The sequence below is a fragment of the Rhinolophus ferrumequinum genome, chromosome 13 (genome assembly GCF_004115265.2).
Source record: "Rhinolophus ferrumequinum isolate MPI-CBG mRhiFer1 chromosome 13, mRhiFer1_v1.p, whole genome shotgun sequence".
In the NCBI taxonomy this organism is placed as follows: domain Eukaryota; kingdom Metazoa; phylum Chordata; class Mammalia; order Chiroptera; family Rhinolophidae; genus Rhinolophus; species Rhinolophus ferrumequinum.
The window spans coordinates 8,764,506-8,779,417 of record NC_046296.1 but is presented as its reverse complement, the minus strand read 5'-3'; the positions used below and the strand labels follow the sequence as shown (position 1 = coordinate 8,779,417).

Below are 14,912 nucleotides of genomic sequence, written 5' to 3'. Positions count from 1 at the left end.
CTGTGTCCATTGTTCTTTAAAAGTGTTTTGGTAGGAACATGATGTGAGAACATAGTCCTTAACCCTGAATAATTGTAATTCTACCCATGGTTCAGAGAAATCACTTCAACCCTGACTACAGGCATTTAATAGGTTTATAAATCTTATTCCTAGCACTAAGAAGAAAATGCAAGACTTGATTTTGGTTTGTTAAGCATAGCCTTTTTTGGCCATTGCAATGGGTAAAATTTCATGTGTTTCCTTCCTATTGCAGCAGCCTCTTGTACAGCCAAAAATGTTTTAAAACTGTCTTAAGGTTAAGGTCACAGAGATCACTAATAGAGTACAGGATTCCCCCACTATCTGAAACCTTTCATAAATGAGTAGTGTACCAGCTTTCTTCATAAACACAAAAGGCCTCATTGGATTCCTTTCGGTACCAAAATAGGTACTAACATCGGTCTTTTGTAAAGTGTAAAGTTACATGTTAAGTACACATTGTTTGAAAGTGTTTTTAAACAGTGAGGGGCGAGCTTCCAATCAATAAGATACAATAAACTAAAATGAAATTTATTTGAACAAAGTAACAGGAGACAAGTTTCCAAAAGCAGTTTGTAGAAAGTTTTATCAGCCACACACAGCTTGAACCATCCTTTCTTGAACATAAACGCTAAAGTATAGACAAGCCAGGTGGTGGTCAACTTTTTACTTTAACCTGCTGTAAATGTGAGACCCAAGGAATGCTTGCTTACACGAGTTTGCCTGGAGGCTTAAAAATTTAGAGACCTGTTAGGAGAGGAGGCGAAGTTAAATCTTGCAAGTATCAATGGAGCTCTGCTTACTTGCTCAGAAACTTGCACTTCAATTTTCGTAATATTGAAAAGCTCCAGAATGTTTCAAAAAGCTTTTAGACGTCAATGCGATGCTGCCTACAGACAAGTATAACCATGTTAGCCAAATGATGGGATTGAGGATGAGTGGAAGCCCGTACCAGAGAAGTAACTGGCCTTAAGGTTAGGTTCAATATCTGCTAGGAAGATCCCTGCCCTCAAGTTTGTAGACCAAGGAGAGGTGCTTGTCCCCTGTCCAGCTCCGGGAGAAAAGAATTTGAGACAGGAAGGTGGTGGAGCACAGGCATGAAACGGGATGAGTGGTTATAAATAGTTGAAAGTATAAAGTGTGTTATGGAAGATTACCATACTTGCCTTTCTATAAAGTTTGAAAGGGTAACGTCAGGGACAAAAGATCCAAATGCTGGGCATAAAAGGAGTACTAAAGCCTCACTGAAAACACTGATTACCCATTTCCACAATAGCCACAGTTGCAAAGGGCCTGCTGCCTCCTGTAATCTGAACCCAGATGTGCTCCATTGAACAGGTCTTAGCAGTATTAAGATGAACACCCTCCCTCTCCATCCCTCTCCCAACATTTTCATTGGGTAAATGAGTAAACAGAGGTGGGACACCAAAAGTGTCAGAAAAGCAGCAACACTGCCTATATTAAAAGTACTTCCACAAGAGTCCCCTCCTAAAGTGAAGAAGAGCTACTTTTCTTACCAGACAAGTAAAGGGAGGGTAGTGGGTAGGGAAACAAGATAGCTGAACTCACTAGCAAAGGTCAGTGCTAAGGTATGTCGCTGTGAGATGTGCAAAGGGATTGAAAACCAGTGTTTAACCCCACACCATTTTTCACAAATTCTCAAGGCTACCCTGTGGCACAGCCATTGCCCACCCTTATGATGCCTGTATGAATCAGGGACTTACTGCCAGGCCCCACTTGGCTTGAGTGGGGTGTCATTCAGGCCCAACCTGCACAACATGGTAGCCCTGCTCTGGTCTGCCTAACTAGATTACAACATAAAGGCAGAAAGAACAGGTAATAGAGATTAATAGATTTAAGAAATGAGGTCAAATTTATGGGACTTGAAATTAAATGTGAGGAAGAGTCAAGGCTGATGACTCAGATGGCTCCGTCAAAAATAGTTACCATTCACTGATAAAGGAGATGCAGGTCTTGAGTTGGGGATGAAGGTAAGTTCCGTTCAGGACAGTTTGAAAACGGATAGCCAGGTGGAGCTACCCTGTTTCCCTGAAAATAAGACCTAGCTGGACATCAGCTCTAATGCATCTTTTGGAGCAAAAAGATGGGGAAACAGCGGTCCAGGGCACAGGAAAGAAATCTAAGCAGCATCACTGGAAACCATGAAATGAACATAATTAGTCATAACTGCCTAGTGAAAAACAATGCTTGTATAGATAATAGAAAAAAGAAGGAACCAGAATTGTAGTGAAAATTTGTGTGTATTCAGAAACCTGGCCGCCATTCTAATCATAATTAAGACAAGTTTTAAGCTACATTATTTCAGAGTTATTGTCAGTGGTTCTGAAAATTACAAGAGGCAGGACACAGAACCTTGAGTCAGACTTGAGTTCAAACCATCAATCTATCTCTGACTAGGTTTGTCTTCGAGCAAATTGTTACTCTCAGCCTCAGTTTCTCCAACTGTAAAATAGGACTATGACCATTAAGGACTAAATGTCATGTAGGCAGTGCCTCACAGAGTGCCTGGCATATAGCGAGCACTTGGGAACAGTGAGCTACTGTAAGTCTGTAAGAACAGTGGTACAGTAAGTCTCTCCCCAAGGAGCCAGTCAATTTAAACCTTACTCTTCCCCCTTTATCCTAGAAGGACAATTTCAATTGCTTTTAACCTCCTCTTAGCCCTTCAACCTTGGACTGATAAATCTTATCCTAATTTTACTTCTTTGGCTTCTCTAAACTACCATCTCTGAATTTACAAGAGCAATGGATAAGGAAGAAAAATGTAAAAAAAAAGTCTAATATTTTAAATTTTCCCCTGCATAGGTAATGGTCCTGTGACTGGCTGCTCCCACATCTGTACCTAACATCTGGCCCACCTCAGAACTCTGAGTGGACAGGGCCGGAATTTGGTTCAGGATTAGGATTCGAAGAATCTGTGTTTGAGGGACTTGACTCTCCAACTGGCTCAAAGGGTCGCAAGTTTGCATAAGTCACCTCTTGCGCCAGCTGCTCCAGGGAAGGGCGGCCTAATGCCAGATTTCGAAGTGAGATACAAGTCATCAGGAAGCTGAAAAAGAGGAAAAAGGCCACCCAGTCCAAACTCCTGTTTCAACATAGGAATATCTGCCAAAGCCCTTAGGGGGGTACCTGGTCCTACCTCCTCTCACCCAGGCATAAATGAGAATCTCCCCCTAGTGACCCCCACATCCCAGCTGGAAGGGCAAGCCACTCCTTATACAGTCTGGTAGAGGATTCCAGGGTGAAGTGGGAATAACACACAAGGGTGGAGATAAGCTGAAGCAGAGAAAGACAGCAGGCCGTAGACACAGGTCACTTACCATCCATTAAATCGTAGGGGAGAATGGAGAAGAAAAGAGATACTTAGCCCTAGATTGTCTTTCCTGAGAGAGAGTCCCTACTGTTAATCCTCACCAGAGAAAAGTTACCCAGCTTGCAAACATCTGATGACAATGACAAGTACTGTTGGGGGTAAAACTTACCTGCGGCGAAAGATGTAGAGCTTTCGCAGCAAGAAGCGGAAGAATCGCTCATGGAAAGGGGTATTTCGTCGGCGTTCAATTTCCTGGAGCCTTTGCTGCCGTTTAAGAAAGGTCTGAACCAGAGGGGTTGGCTCAGGGCCTCCTTTTACTTCCCCTTCCAGCAGCGGTTGCAGCTCTGGTGGTAGAGGCCCCGTTTCTGCCGGGAAAAGAGCAAAAAGAGGAATCACCGTGAGAGATCATTCTTAGAACTCCTCTTTCATCAGCTAGAGGTTTCAAGTTCACTCTTTAATGGCTAGATCTTCATTCACAACCCTGACTTCCTGTAACCAGGGACTATCTCCACCCAAATCTTTACACACTCACCACTTCCATTCTCCACCTTCTCTTTTAATTCTTGCAGATATGCCAGGTCTTGCTCCAGTGCAACCTCTGTAGTGTTGACATAGATGTACATGTAGCAGGAAGGGCGGGTTGATACTGTGTACACCTTATGGTACTCACCAGCAGGCAACTGACAAGGGGGGAAGTGGATACATTTCACTCTCTAAACTTTCCCTAGGCAGCCTATGGGCTCCCTACGCTACCCACCCCCCAGGCATCTTTCTTCTTGGGTTTTGGAGTCCAAAGGAACTGACCTAGAATCCTGGATGAGGCTATTCACAGCCCCAGAGGACCTGGTTTTTTGAGCCCCCAGGAGTCTATAATAAAGGAACTCCACTCATCTAAACTTTTCTGCCACTTTTAATTCCAGCAAAATACCTGCATTTTTTCTCCCTCCTGAAGAGTCTGGTTCTTCTGTTCTGCCACCAGCTCCACGGTCACCTCCCCCTGCAGCAGCTGGATGCTAGTGTTGCCCAGGTCTTCACTCACAAAATTCTCCAGGTGCAGCCCTGACAGGGCAACAAAATTCCCCGACCCATGCCATGGGGAACTCGCTCCCAGCAGGAACAGAAACATCACATCTTCATCACTATACCCCTCAGGTTTTAAAAACATTCCTCCCACCAGGAGTGTCCCCCCCCAGCACCACCACATGCCACATCCCGGGCCAAGGAAGCCAGGAGGAAAGACAGCAAAGCCTCCCTTGCTTTCTTCCATACCCGGGAAATCTGCAATGAAGACCACCTCCGTGTGGTTGTCCAGGCTGCTCTTGATTTCCTGTAACTTGGCCCTCCAGGGAGACAGGTCCATCAGCAGTGGCTGCAGCCAAGGTGTACGCTGGAAGGGGGACCAGGCAGCCTGCACAATGTCCACATGAGGGTCGAAAAGCCTTAGGAAAGAAAACCATGTTCCAAGGAGGCCACTGCCACCTACCCAGCAGAATTTCCAGTTCTGTTTTTTATTTATCACTGTTCCCAGATAGAAGGAACAGGGTTTCCAGGTAGAAGAAATGGCCTATGTCAGCATGTTATTACCAGTCTGGGGCAGAAAGAGGGGAAAGAGATTCTGGAACTCCAGGAAGAATGAGGATTAGTGGCCACCTGAGAACTGTGTTAAGTTTCTAGAACCAGTCATTACCTTTTCTTCTGGATGATGGTGCCCCCTGCCGGAAGCAATTAGCTATGCCCACAACCAGGTAAGCAGGGTCATGCACCAGGGGACACAGCCTTTCAAGCAAGACAACACTGGGGAGCAGGGGCTATTCATCTTGGCAAAAGGAGCTGGACTTCATTTTCCCCCTTCTCTGCTCCCCTTGCCCACCTCTGCTGGAAGCGGTCATTGATGGAGACCCAAATATCAAAGTAGATCTGGGGCTCAGTGACATTGTACTTGGGGAGCAGGCGGCTCAGGCAAGTGGCATATTGCTTCAACATGTCTGCGTGATCCTTCCAGCGCCGGCTCTGTGTGAATACCTGTCCCAAACCCCTGTATTAGTCCCACCTCATTGTCAGCGACCTCCTGAATGACTCATGCAATACCAGTGGCACAAAGAGATCCCCGCCTGCTGTCCGTCTTGACCAGGAAAAAAAATGAACTTGTCTTTGGGGAAGAATTTTTTTTATTGCTGGGCTAGTGGTGGTACTTACCTTACTTAAATCTAATCTCGACTCAAGGAAGTGAATGACAATGCCCTATTTCAACCCACATAAAAGAAGGTTCAACCTGGCTCCTGAGAAAGGGCAGAGTGACCCCAATTTTTTTTTTTTTTAGAATTGTCTTCAGGACCAAACCAGATCCCAAAGCTCAAAGAGCTCTGAAGAACAATAAATCGTCAGCATCAGACAGCTCACCCCAGGGTTAAGGTAGCCCAGCTCGCCAGTATGGCCATCGCGGTAGGTGATCTTCACGTGCTGGTGGGAGCGGGAGTGCACCATCATGTCCCAGGAATAGCCATACAGCCCATTGGTCCAATTGTTATAGCCCTGAGAAGGCAGGGCAGAGGAAATCAGCTCAGTGGTTCTCACGCTAATCCCATCCTCTACCGAGAAGGGGCAACAAAACCAGCTCCATTCTTTTCCTACTGCTGTCACCTCTGCCACTTTCCAAGGTAACCCCGGCCTGTACATACCTGGGTGAGGAAATGGGAATAGGGCAGGAAGAGCTGCTCTAGGAGGTAAAGCAGGGTGAAGGCCGCACCTAGCCGATGGCGCAGCCCTGGCTTCTGGCCACCTTTGGCCCGGCTCCTCTTATACAAGCAGGAAGCACTGGGCTGAGGGGCAGCCCTGAGGGGCAGCAGTTCTTGCAGCCTTTTGGGGCAGTGAGATACCAGCTTCCGAGGCCACTCAGGGGAGCAGAAGAGAGGACTGCTGGCCAGCATGACATAGGGGAACATACCTAGAAAAACACGAAGAAAATATGCATTTCATGAGCTAGGTTGGGGGGAAAGTGGGCAACCCCCTTAACCCCCTTCCCTTAGGAAGCTTCTCCCAGGTATTCCACTTAGGAAAGAAGTTCTTAACTAAAGGGCACTTACTTCCCAGAGATTCCTTACTACGCAACATGCTAGCTGAGCCCTGAAGCCCCCATCCTCCCCTCCCAGTGCATTTCCATCTCACAGTTACTGCATCTGGCTCAATTTAACTCCTATTCCCATCACCACTTCCCACTCCCAAACGATGTTTCTGGCTAGTCCCTCCATGCAAACCTGTGGTTTCCTATTTACTACCAGACTACAGGCACTGACCAATGCTGAAAAGCTGGGAATTCATGCAGTGGAAGTAGGACACAAAAAGGAGGCCAATGGATCTTGACGCATCGAAGAAGAGCAGGAAGCCGGCTGAGAGGTCAAGCACCAGTCCGCACCAGTGCACCACCAGGAGGCTAGTCATCTCCTCAGACAGCACTAGTCTGTGGATACCGGGGACACAGGTCAGGCCCCAGCCCACTGGAGAACCCAGCTCACAGCACATCCACAGCGAACGTACCTCTGCTACCCTATCCTTGCCAAAGGATCTACCCCAGCAGGTGGGGAGAAGAACTGCACAAAGACACCCTGGTAGAGGTTTCTAACCCTTTCCATTTCCACACACTTTGGGTGTCCAACTGTCGTCAGCATAGCCTATGTAATAAGCAAGGGCAAATCGGATCGAGAATTGTGTGTGCTGTGGCAGGCAGGTTCCTCACGAAGGTTATCCATGAGAAGAAACTTTAAGAGGTGACTGCTTGGCTAACATAATAACGAAGTCAAACTATAGGAACTGGGAAGTAACAGGGAAGAGGAAAAAAGACAAAGTAAAACAAGGGGAAAGAAGAAATGGGAGGAGGAGAGAAACCAGAGAGGCGAACCTCTGCTTTGTAAAGAGTTGTAACACTGGTTTGGTCTGGTCAGTGCACCGGCTGAGGAATCCGGCGAGAGGCTGGGGTGGCAAGTCAAGGACACAGGCACCACCCATGGCAACTGCTGGGGGCACTGATTCATTCACCAAGTCACCTAGCTCTGGCTTTCCTCTTTTTTTTATTTCCTTTCCCTTCGTTCCTGCCCGTACCACAAGTCTCACAGGGGCCGCTAGGCCTAGATCTTTTAATACATCCATTCTGCCCTCTGCTGAATAGGAAGATGAGTGCACAGAGGAAAGCATGTTGCAAATTCAGGCAAAGAAGAAACAGCAGACATTACTGCAGAGCTGACAGAGGTGAGTCACCCATTCTGTCCCCGCGCCCCAGTGAGGCCTCTGCCCTGACTGTCACTCACTTAAAGGGGCTGAAGAGCCAGTGCCGGGACAGGTTCTCCATGGAATAGCCTTCCACCCAGTCTGCATCCAGCTTTTTCACACCCGCAATGAAGTACACAATGAAGATCTGCAAACAGATACTAATGTTCACACAAAAAGACTCGTTGTCTACAGTCAAAAATAAAAGAACTCTCATCTCAGTTCAGGGCCCAAGGAAGATTAGATCCATTCTTCTATTCACTCATCTCAGATACTCACTCATCCAACAATATCTATTGACATCCTACCAATGCCAGGCACGGTATTAGACGCCAAGGAAAGTCATGAAGCATAGACGTTATTCTCTCATGAGGATTCTAATCTGGCAGGGATGAAGTTCTATTCATTCCATGACAAGGTGACAGAACCCAGAGATCAGGGGACTGGATACAATGGCAAAGCCAGCCTAGCCTTCCAACAAAAGGGGAAAAGACGATCCAGGGAGGCAGAGTACAGTCTGGCAGTGAGACGGCCACACTGACAATGGCTGTCAAAGAACACCTCCCTCTTTCCTAAAATCCTGTACCTGGCCGCGTAGCACAGCATAGTTCCAAAGGGGCACATGGGCATTCCGCTTCTGGGCATTCAGCAGGCCGTCCACAGACCTACACCAAGGGAGGTAAGCACTGAGGAGAGCTTCTTAGTCCAGTTACAGCTCCATCTTTCTTTTGAAATGTTATTATCTATCCATTCCAGGCCATCTCCCATATCCTCCCTGGTCCTCTGGGCTATTCTGAGACCGTTATATGAGCAAATTATAACCCTGATTATTTTAACTTGTAACAGAAATTTCACGAGTGAGCTATAACAACAAAAAGTTCAGTGTTTACCATTAATTAGCAAATTAATTTGTCCTAATGGAACAAATCAGGAAAAAGACTACAATGCTACAATATGACTGAATTTGAAAAAAGAATGAATTTGAGGGAGTGTTTGAAAAGTTTAAGGTATATGGAAAGATACACAGTGCATTAGAAAATTTTTTTTCAATATCGGAAACAGACATTTCATAGACCTGGAAGCCAGGATCTAGTGCCAGTAGGTACCTACTAACAGCATTAGGGGAGAACTGATAAACCCAGGCAACTAAGACTAGATGTATTCTGGAGAGGCAGAAGCAAAGCAGGTTTTCAAGAAGACAATGAATGAGCCGAGAAGTTGAGAAAGGGGCAGATTCCACTGTCCAGAGCCCTGGAGTCTGCAGTTAAGGAGACCTGGATTCTCGCTTGTGCCGCTTATCTGCTTTGTGACCTTGGCAAATCCTTTACTTCTCTAACCCTTAGTGTCTTCATCTATAAAATGGGAACAGCACTATGGACCTCATGGGGCTGTAATGAGAAAAAAATGAAAGTGTTTAGTATAGTGCCTGGCGTGTGGAAAGCCCTCAGGAAATAACAGGTATTTTTTTCAATTGTGTAAAAGTCATAAAAATAAAACTTTTCAGGGGTATTCTGTCAAAACTGCCTCTTAATCCTACATGATCAGAGCTAGCCATTCTGAGTGAGTTTAAAGGTTTACAAAAGGGGTATGTGGATGTGTATATTAACAAATGAAACTTAATTAATGACTGATAAATCAATAACAAATTCAATGCTTGAGATTTTTTTCCCTATACCCATCTTACTGAGATCTCGTACTTGCTCACTTAATAATGGGACAAATCCTTAAATATCTGCCCTGCCACCCTGTCTCCACATCCCTTCTCCACCTCCCGTGAAAGATTGTCACCTAAGCCAGAGGTGGGGGTGGGCACCATCCTCCCAGGACAGCACTGCTGAGCAGCCCTGGTGGGCCCTGGCCTTCTGACATGACTCTGCCTCACAGCAACTTCTACTCTTGGCTCTAGCTCTGCCCCTCTGGGTTCACACAGAGAAAGTCTGCTCCCTCTTCCACATGACCACCCTTGAAGTATCTGAAAACAGCTATGTCTGGCTTTAGTCTTCTCTTCTTCTCTCTAAGAGGATTACAGGAAGTAGATAGATCAAGGTACCTGGGGAGATATGGAAAGAGTGAAGGGGAGCAAATGGAGCCATTTTGCTTTTTGTCATCCCAAGTGCCCCAACCTCGCTGACCCTTCCCCCTCCCAAATCCATTCAAATCAAAGTGTGACCTTGTGACCACACTTCGCAAAGCATGGTTGAAAATGTGCTTCCTGGGGCAAATTCTAGGACAGGTAACCAACGTGACCCGGCCGACCCCTCCCCTCTTTTCCCCTAGACTCATACCAGTAGTGGTTTGCATCCATGAATGTCAGCTGAAAGGCCAACAAACCATATAGGTAGGAGTGGTTGTTCCACGACGTCTTGTCCAGGAGAAACACGTACCAGTATGGCAGCAGAAATAACACACAGCTTGTCCGGTAGCACAGGCCCAGCATCATGCCCAGTGCCCCTGGGGGGATTGGTGGGGGAGAGGATGAAGAAGTCAGAGGGTCACCACAGGCCCAGCTCCCCTGGGACAGGCTGTGGGTGGGATTAAGAAAAATCATCAGACGTTTTATAATCAGGTAAAACTACATGAAAATTAAACGTTATTTTCATGTTTTTAAAAAGAGCTATGGAATCACAGCTCAGATGACACACAAGTCAGAAGGATGAAATTAGCAGTCATAGCAGAAGTGAAATAAAGAACCAAAGACCTTGCTTATTCACCAGCACGCTTTGTATTTCTGTGTTTTAGGTAGACCAATCAACATTCCCATTTCTCTCCCACAGTGTGCCTCACCCAGAAACATGATGGTATAGACAAGGTACATCCAGTCAAGTGGCAGTGGCTGCAGGGCATCCAGCAAGGGAAAGCGGCACACCTCCAGCCCATCCAGGTATCTTCGGTCCAGGGAGCTGAGCCCCCGTTCCTGGGGAATGTCCAGCACCATCATCAATCCTGAGAAGGCAATTGGGCAGGGGGCCATGAGGCCTTGGCAAAGGAAGCAGTGAAATACATCGGAATACAGTCAAGTGCACCAGCTCCAGGGTCAGACTTCTTTCCTGACCCTGGCTCTACCGTGTATTCATTCATTCAACAATAATTAATGAGTGCCTACTCTGTGCTAGGCATTATGCCAGTTATGTGTTCAGCCACTGCACCTCACTGAGCCAATTTCCTATTTGTAAAAGGAGGCTCATAATATTTTACAGGGTTACAGAGAGGATTAAATGAGAGAGGCATACAAAATGCTATAAAAGCTGTTCGGGTTTTGATGGTTATGTTTATAGAGGTCTGTCCTCCTGGGCTACAGAAAGTGCTCCAGGGTGGTGCTTCTCAACCTTTTCCTCTTCTTGGCACACCTAGAAAATAGCAGTATTTGACCAATACCCTGGGGTAAACAAAAGGGGCTACTCAGATCAGGAAGCCAGCTCCAGTTAAGTTAGGGTTTCACAACCTCAGGACTATTCACATTTGGAGCTGGTTAATTATTTGCTGGGAGAGGCTATCCTGTGCATCAGAGGTCATTTAGGAGCATCTCTGGGCCCTATGTAGATGCTAGTAGCCACCTATTCCCCTCCCCCACCAGTTATGACAAATAAAAATGTCTACATTGTCAAATGTCCCCCCTGGGAAGCAAAAATGCCCCCAGTAGTGAACCACTGGGCTAAGGGGATTAATATTTCAGCACTTCTGTAACCCATTTCAAGCACACATACTATGGCCTATGAGTTAGGAAGCTCTGGATTAGGGAGTCACAGCCAAAATGTCACCCCTGCCATTTCCCTGAAGTCTAGTCCTTAGCATAGTTACTGGGCAACTTCATGACACAAGCAAATGGGTCCCTATTCCTCTGCCTCTGTATTTCCTATAGCCTCAGATCAAAGCATTTCTGGTCTCCAAACCCTAATCAGAGGAGACAAAGCTGGGTTTGATCCTAAACTCCAGGATATCCCTATTTTCAGCTCTGAGAAAAAGGGGGTAGGTAAGTCCGCTCAGTAACTAAGAAATGGACATGGGATGGTTGTCATTCTCCCACCCAACCACACTGGCCCCTCCCAGAAATTGGAATTACCAAAGAGAAAACGGAAGACAGCCAGGTTTGCAGGATCCGTTGGTCGGTTCAGCAGAGTCACCAGCCTTCCCCAGCTGGACACATCTGTCCACTCAAAACCCAAGAGTTTTCTCATGTGGCTGGCCTTACTAGGCCCTGAGGTATGTCCAGCCTTGTCTTTCTGTACTTTATCTGCAACCAATACATGGAGAAAGTGTGTGTACATGGGTGTGAAAGTGGAGGTGCTTTAAAATAGGCTCCTCCCTAAATCGCAGAAATCACAGCCCCAACACCCCCAGGGCTCTTGCCGACCTGAGTTCTCCCACTGAACTCTGACTACCAGAAACATCCCTGCAGAGCAGCCCCTCCTCCAGAACATGCCAATGCCCCACCACCTCTCACACTACAGCCCCCGATGGCTAATCGAATGTCATCATCACCCCAAAGCCGCAGACTGCACCCTCTCTCTACAAGCCCCTTCGCACGGGGGCTCCCTTCCCCAGGTCCCAGAGCGCAGCCCTCCCGCCCCCGCCCCACTGAGACCAGCGCCCCTCCCCCCACCTCTCTCTCCCCCTCCCCCTCCCCCTCCCCCTCCCCCTCCCCCTCTCTCTCCCCCTCCCTCGCTCGCGCTCTCTCCGACGCGGGGCTGGGCTCTGAGCCTACCAGAGCCCGGCGGAGCGCGCGCGGACCCGGCAGACACCGCCATGGCTCCGCAGAAGCCAGCCAGCCACAGCGGCAGCGTCCGAGGAACGTGCGTCGCCAGGGGCCGTTCCCTAAGCTCCGCCTCCCCGACACATCAGCGTGGAGCGGCCGGCCGGAAAGCGCCGCGACTGTCGTGAAGGGCCTTAGCCGGCGGCGACGGGCTGTCTGCTTGGAGGCAAAGGGCGGAACTTGGGGCCTTGGGGCGGTGCAGGCGCCAAGGGGCGTCCTTACCAGGCCTCGCCTCACCTGGTGGCAGGAGAGGCGCGAGGGTATCCCCAGCCCTCTCCTCTGTGCCACGAATTCCCTATCGATCTTGAGGCTTCCCGAGGCCCCTCCGCGCTTTCACCCCTGAGAAGGCTCCGAGTTCCCGCAACTTTTCTGGGTCTCTCCCCGCCCCCATTAGGCTTCTCCAGGTGGTAGTGTCCCTGCAGTGAACTCTGCGGGCGCAGAGTCAGACTCTTCCTCAGAGACGCTGAGTCTGGAGGGGTTGCCCTGCCTAGAGAGAATGTGCGAGTTTTCTTTATTCTCTGTCTCTCAGTAACTGCCAAGAACGAGGGGTTTGAAAGCAGCAGGAGAAACCCGAACAACATACTGAAAAGTTGATGCTGAATAGGGACAATGAGGACAGTGTGGGCCAGCTGGGAAGATTTTTAGAGGCGAGTCTTGAACAGCACTGCATTATCTTAATTCTCTGCACTGGGATTGGCCAGCAGGATAAGAGGAAGGCATCCTAGAACAGCGGTTCTCACGTTTTTTTGGTCTCAGGACCCCTTTGCACTGCTACATATTACTGAGAACTTTAAAGAGCTTTTATCTGTGTGGGTTGTATTTTTCCACATTTACCATATTGAGACATGTTTAAAATGTGTATTGATTCACTACAAAAAAGTAATCGAGCCATTACATGTTTACGTAAATAACTTTTATGAATAAAAGGATATTTTCCACACACAAAAAAATTGAAAAGAGTAGTACATCGTTTTACATGTAATCTCTTTAATGACTGGTTTAACTGAAGACAATTGGATTCTCATACCTGCTTCTGCATCAAATCTATTGCTTCTGCATCTGATCTATTGATAAAAGCATGGGAAGGAAATCTGGCCTCAAAGATACTTCGTTTGAAAAGGGAAAAGCATTTTAATGGTCTTTTAGATAATTGTGGATATTCTTCTTTGATACCACATCTAAACTTGCAAGTGGTAGTTTTTTAAAGGTCAGTCAGATGTAGAATCTGAAACCATCTCAATAAACTTTATGCTCTATTACATTAAAATCATTGGTATATCTTGTACTTTGGACATTTTACTCATGCATGATATTGTAAAATCATACATAGGTGTGGGGAAAGTGTGAGGATCCAAATAGGGTCATTTGGAATACATTGTTTCATTGAATTATGCAGCTCTACTAAATGCAGAGGCTCTTAAATGTTGGGAAGCTGCCAAGCTCACAGTGGCAGATACAAGTTTTCCGAAATTCTAATTTTCACTTGCAAACTCACATTTTATCATTGGCAACAAATACTGTCTATTGTTTTTTTGAAGGTACAGGCTCACTCCTTTCATTTTGGGGGAAAATATCTGCCAAATGTGCCAGTTTGAATAACCATAGTTTATATGATGTTCTTTCAAGTAAATTGATGCTTTATTTAAAAAAAAAAAAAGACAAAAGCAAATTTGCTCAACATTTTATTAGGGAATTGCAAATTAAAACAATAATAAGATACCTGAATCCAAAGCACTGACAACAACAAATGCTAGTTAAGGGTGTGGAGCAACAGGAACTCTCCTTTACTGCTGGTGGGAATGCAAAATGGTCTACACTTTGGAAGACAGGTGGCATTTTCTTACAAAGCTAAACATACTCAATATACGAAATCTGACAATTAAATTCCCGAACTTGTTGCAACATTGTTGCTAACCTTTTTTGATATCAGAGGAATTATTCATTATGAATTTGGACCAACTGGACAAACAGTTAACCAAGTTGACTATTTGGAAGTGGTGAAAGGGCTGTGTGAAAAAGTAAACAACTTGAACTTTTTGCCAACAATTCATGGCTCTTGCATCACGACAATGCACCAGCTCACATGGCACTGTCTGGGAGGGAGTTTTTAGCCAGTAAACAAATAACTGTATCAGAACACCCTCCCTACTCACCTGATCTGGCCCCCAATGACTTCTTTCTTTACCCGAAGATGAAAGAAATATTGAAAGGAAGACATTTTTATGACATTAAGGACATCAAAGGTAATACGACAACAGCTCTGATGGCCATTCCGGAAAAAGAGTTCCAAAATTGCTTTGAAGGGTGGACTAGGCGCTGGCGTCAGTGCATAGCTTCCCAAGGGGAGTACTTTGAAGGTGACCGTAGTGATATTCAGCAATGAGGTATGTAGCACTTTTTCTAGGATGAGTTCGCGAACTTCATTGTCCGATCTCGTGTGATCCGGCAGTTGTGCTCCTTGGTATTTACCCAAATGAGTTGAAAACTTATCCCTACACAAAACCTGCACACAAATGTATAGAAGCACTATTCATAATTGCCCAAACTTGG

General features: G+C 46.5%; 1 protein-coding gene across 2 annotated transcripts; it reads right to left on the bottom strand.

The window, feature by feature from the left end:
* Window positions 1–2,825: 2,825 nt before the first annotated feature.
* GGCX (gamma-glutamyl carboxylase) lies at window positions 2,826–12,454 on the bottom strand. Of its 2 annotated transcripts, XM_033124658.1 has the most exons (15): window positions 12,315–12,454; window positions 11,673–11,843; window positions 10,397–10,555; window positions 9,898–10,063; window positions 8,199–8,277; window positions 7,654–7,760; window positions 6,646–6,809; window positions 6,031–6,296; window positions 5,753–5,884; window positions 5,223–5,374; window positions 4,622–4,791; window positions 4,281–4,411; window positions 3,885–4,032; window positions 3,522–3,717; window positions 2,826–3,088 (listed from the first exon to the last, which is right to left on the bottom strand). In XM_033124658.1, the coding sequence occupies exons 1-15, from the start codon at window positions 12,355–12,357 to the stop codon at window positions 2,899–2,901; spliced, it is 2,274 nt and encodes a 757-aa protein (XP_032980549.1). In that variant the 5' UTR covers window positions 12,358–12,454; the 3' UTR covers window positions 2,826–2,898. The 2 variants fall into 2 exon arrangements, 1 of the variants encoding a protein (XP_032980549.1); XR_004424814.1 differs by lacking the exons at window positions 2,826–3,088; window positions 3,522–3,717; window positions 3,885–4,032; ... (4 more) ...; window positions 6,031–6,296; window positions 6,646–6,809 and adding an exon at window positions 9,401–9,662 and having other exon boundaries at window positions 7,742–7,760.
* Between the last annotated feature and the right edge of the window lie 2,458 nt (window positions 12,455–14,912).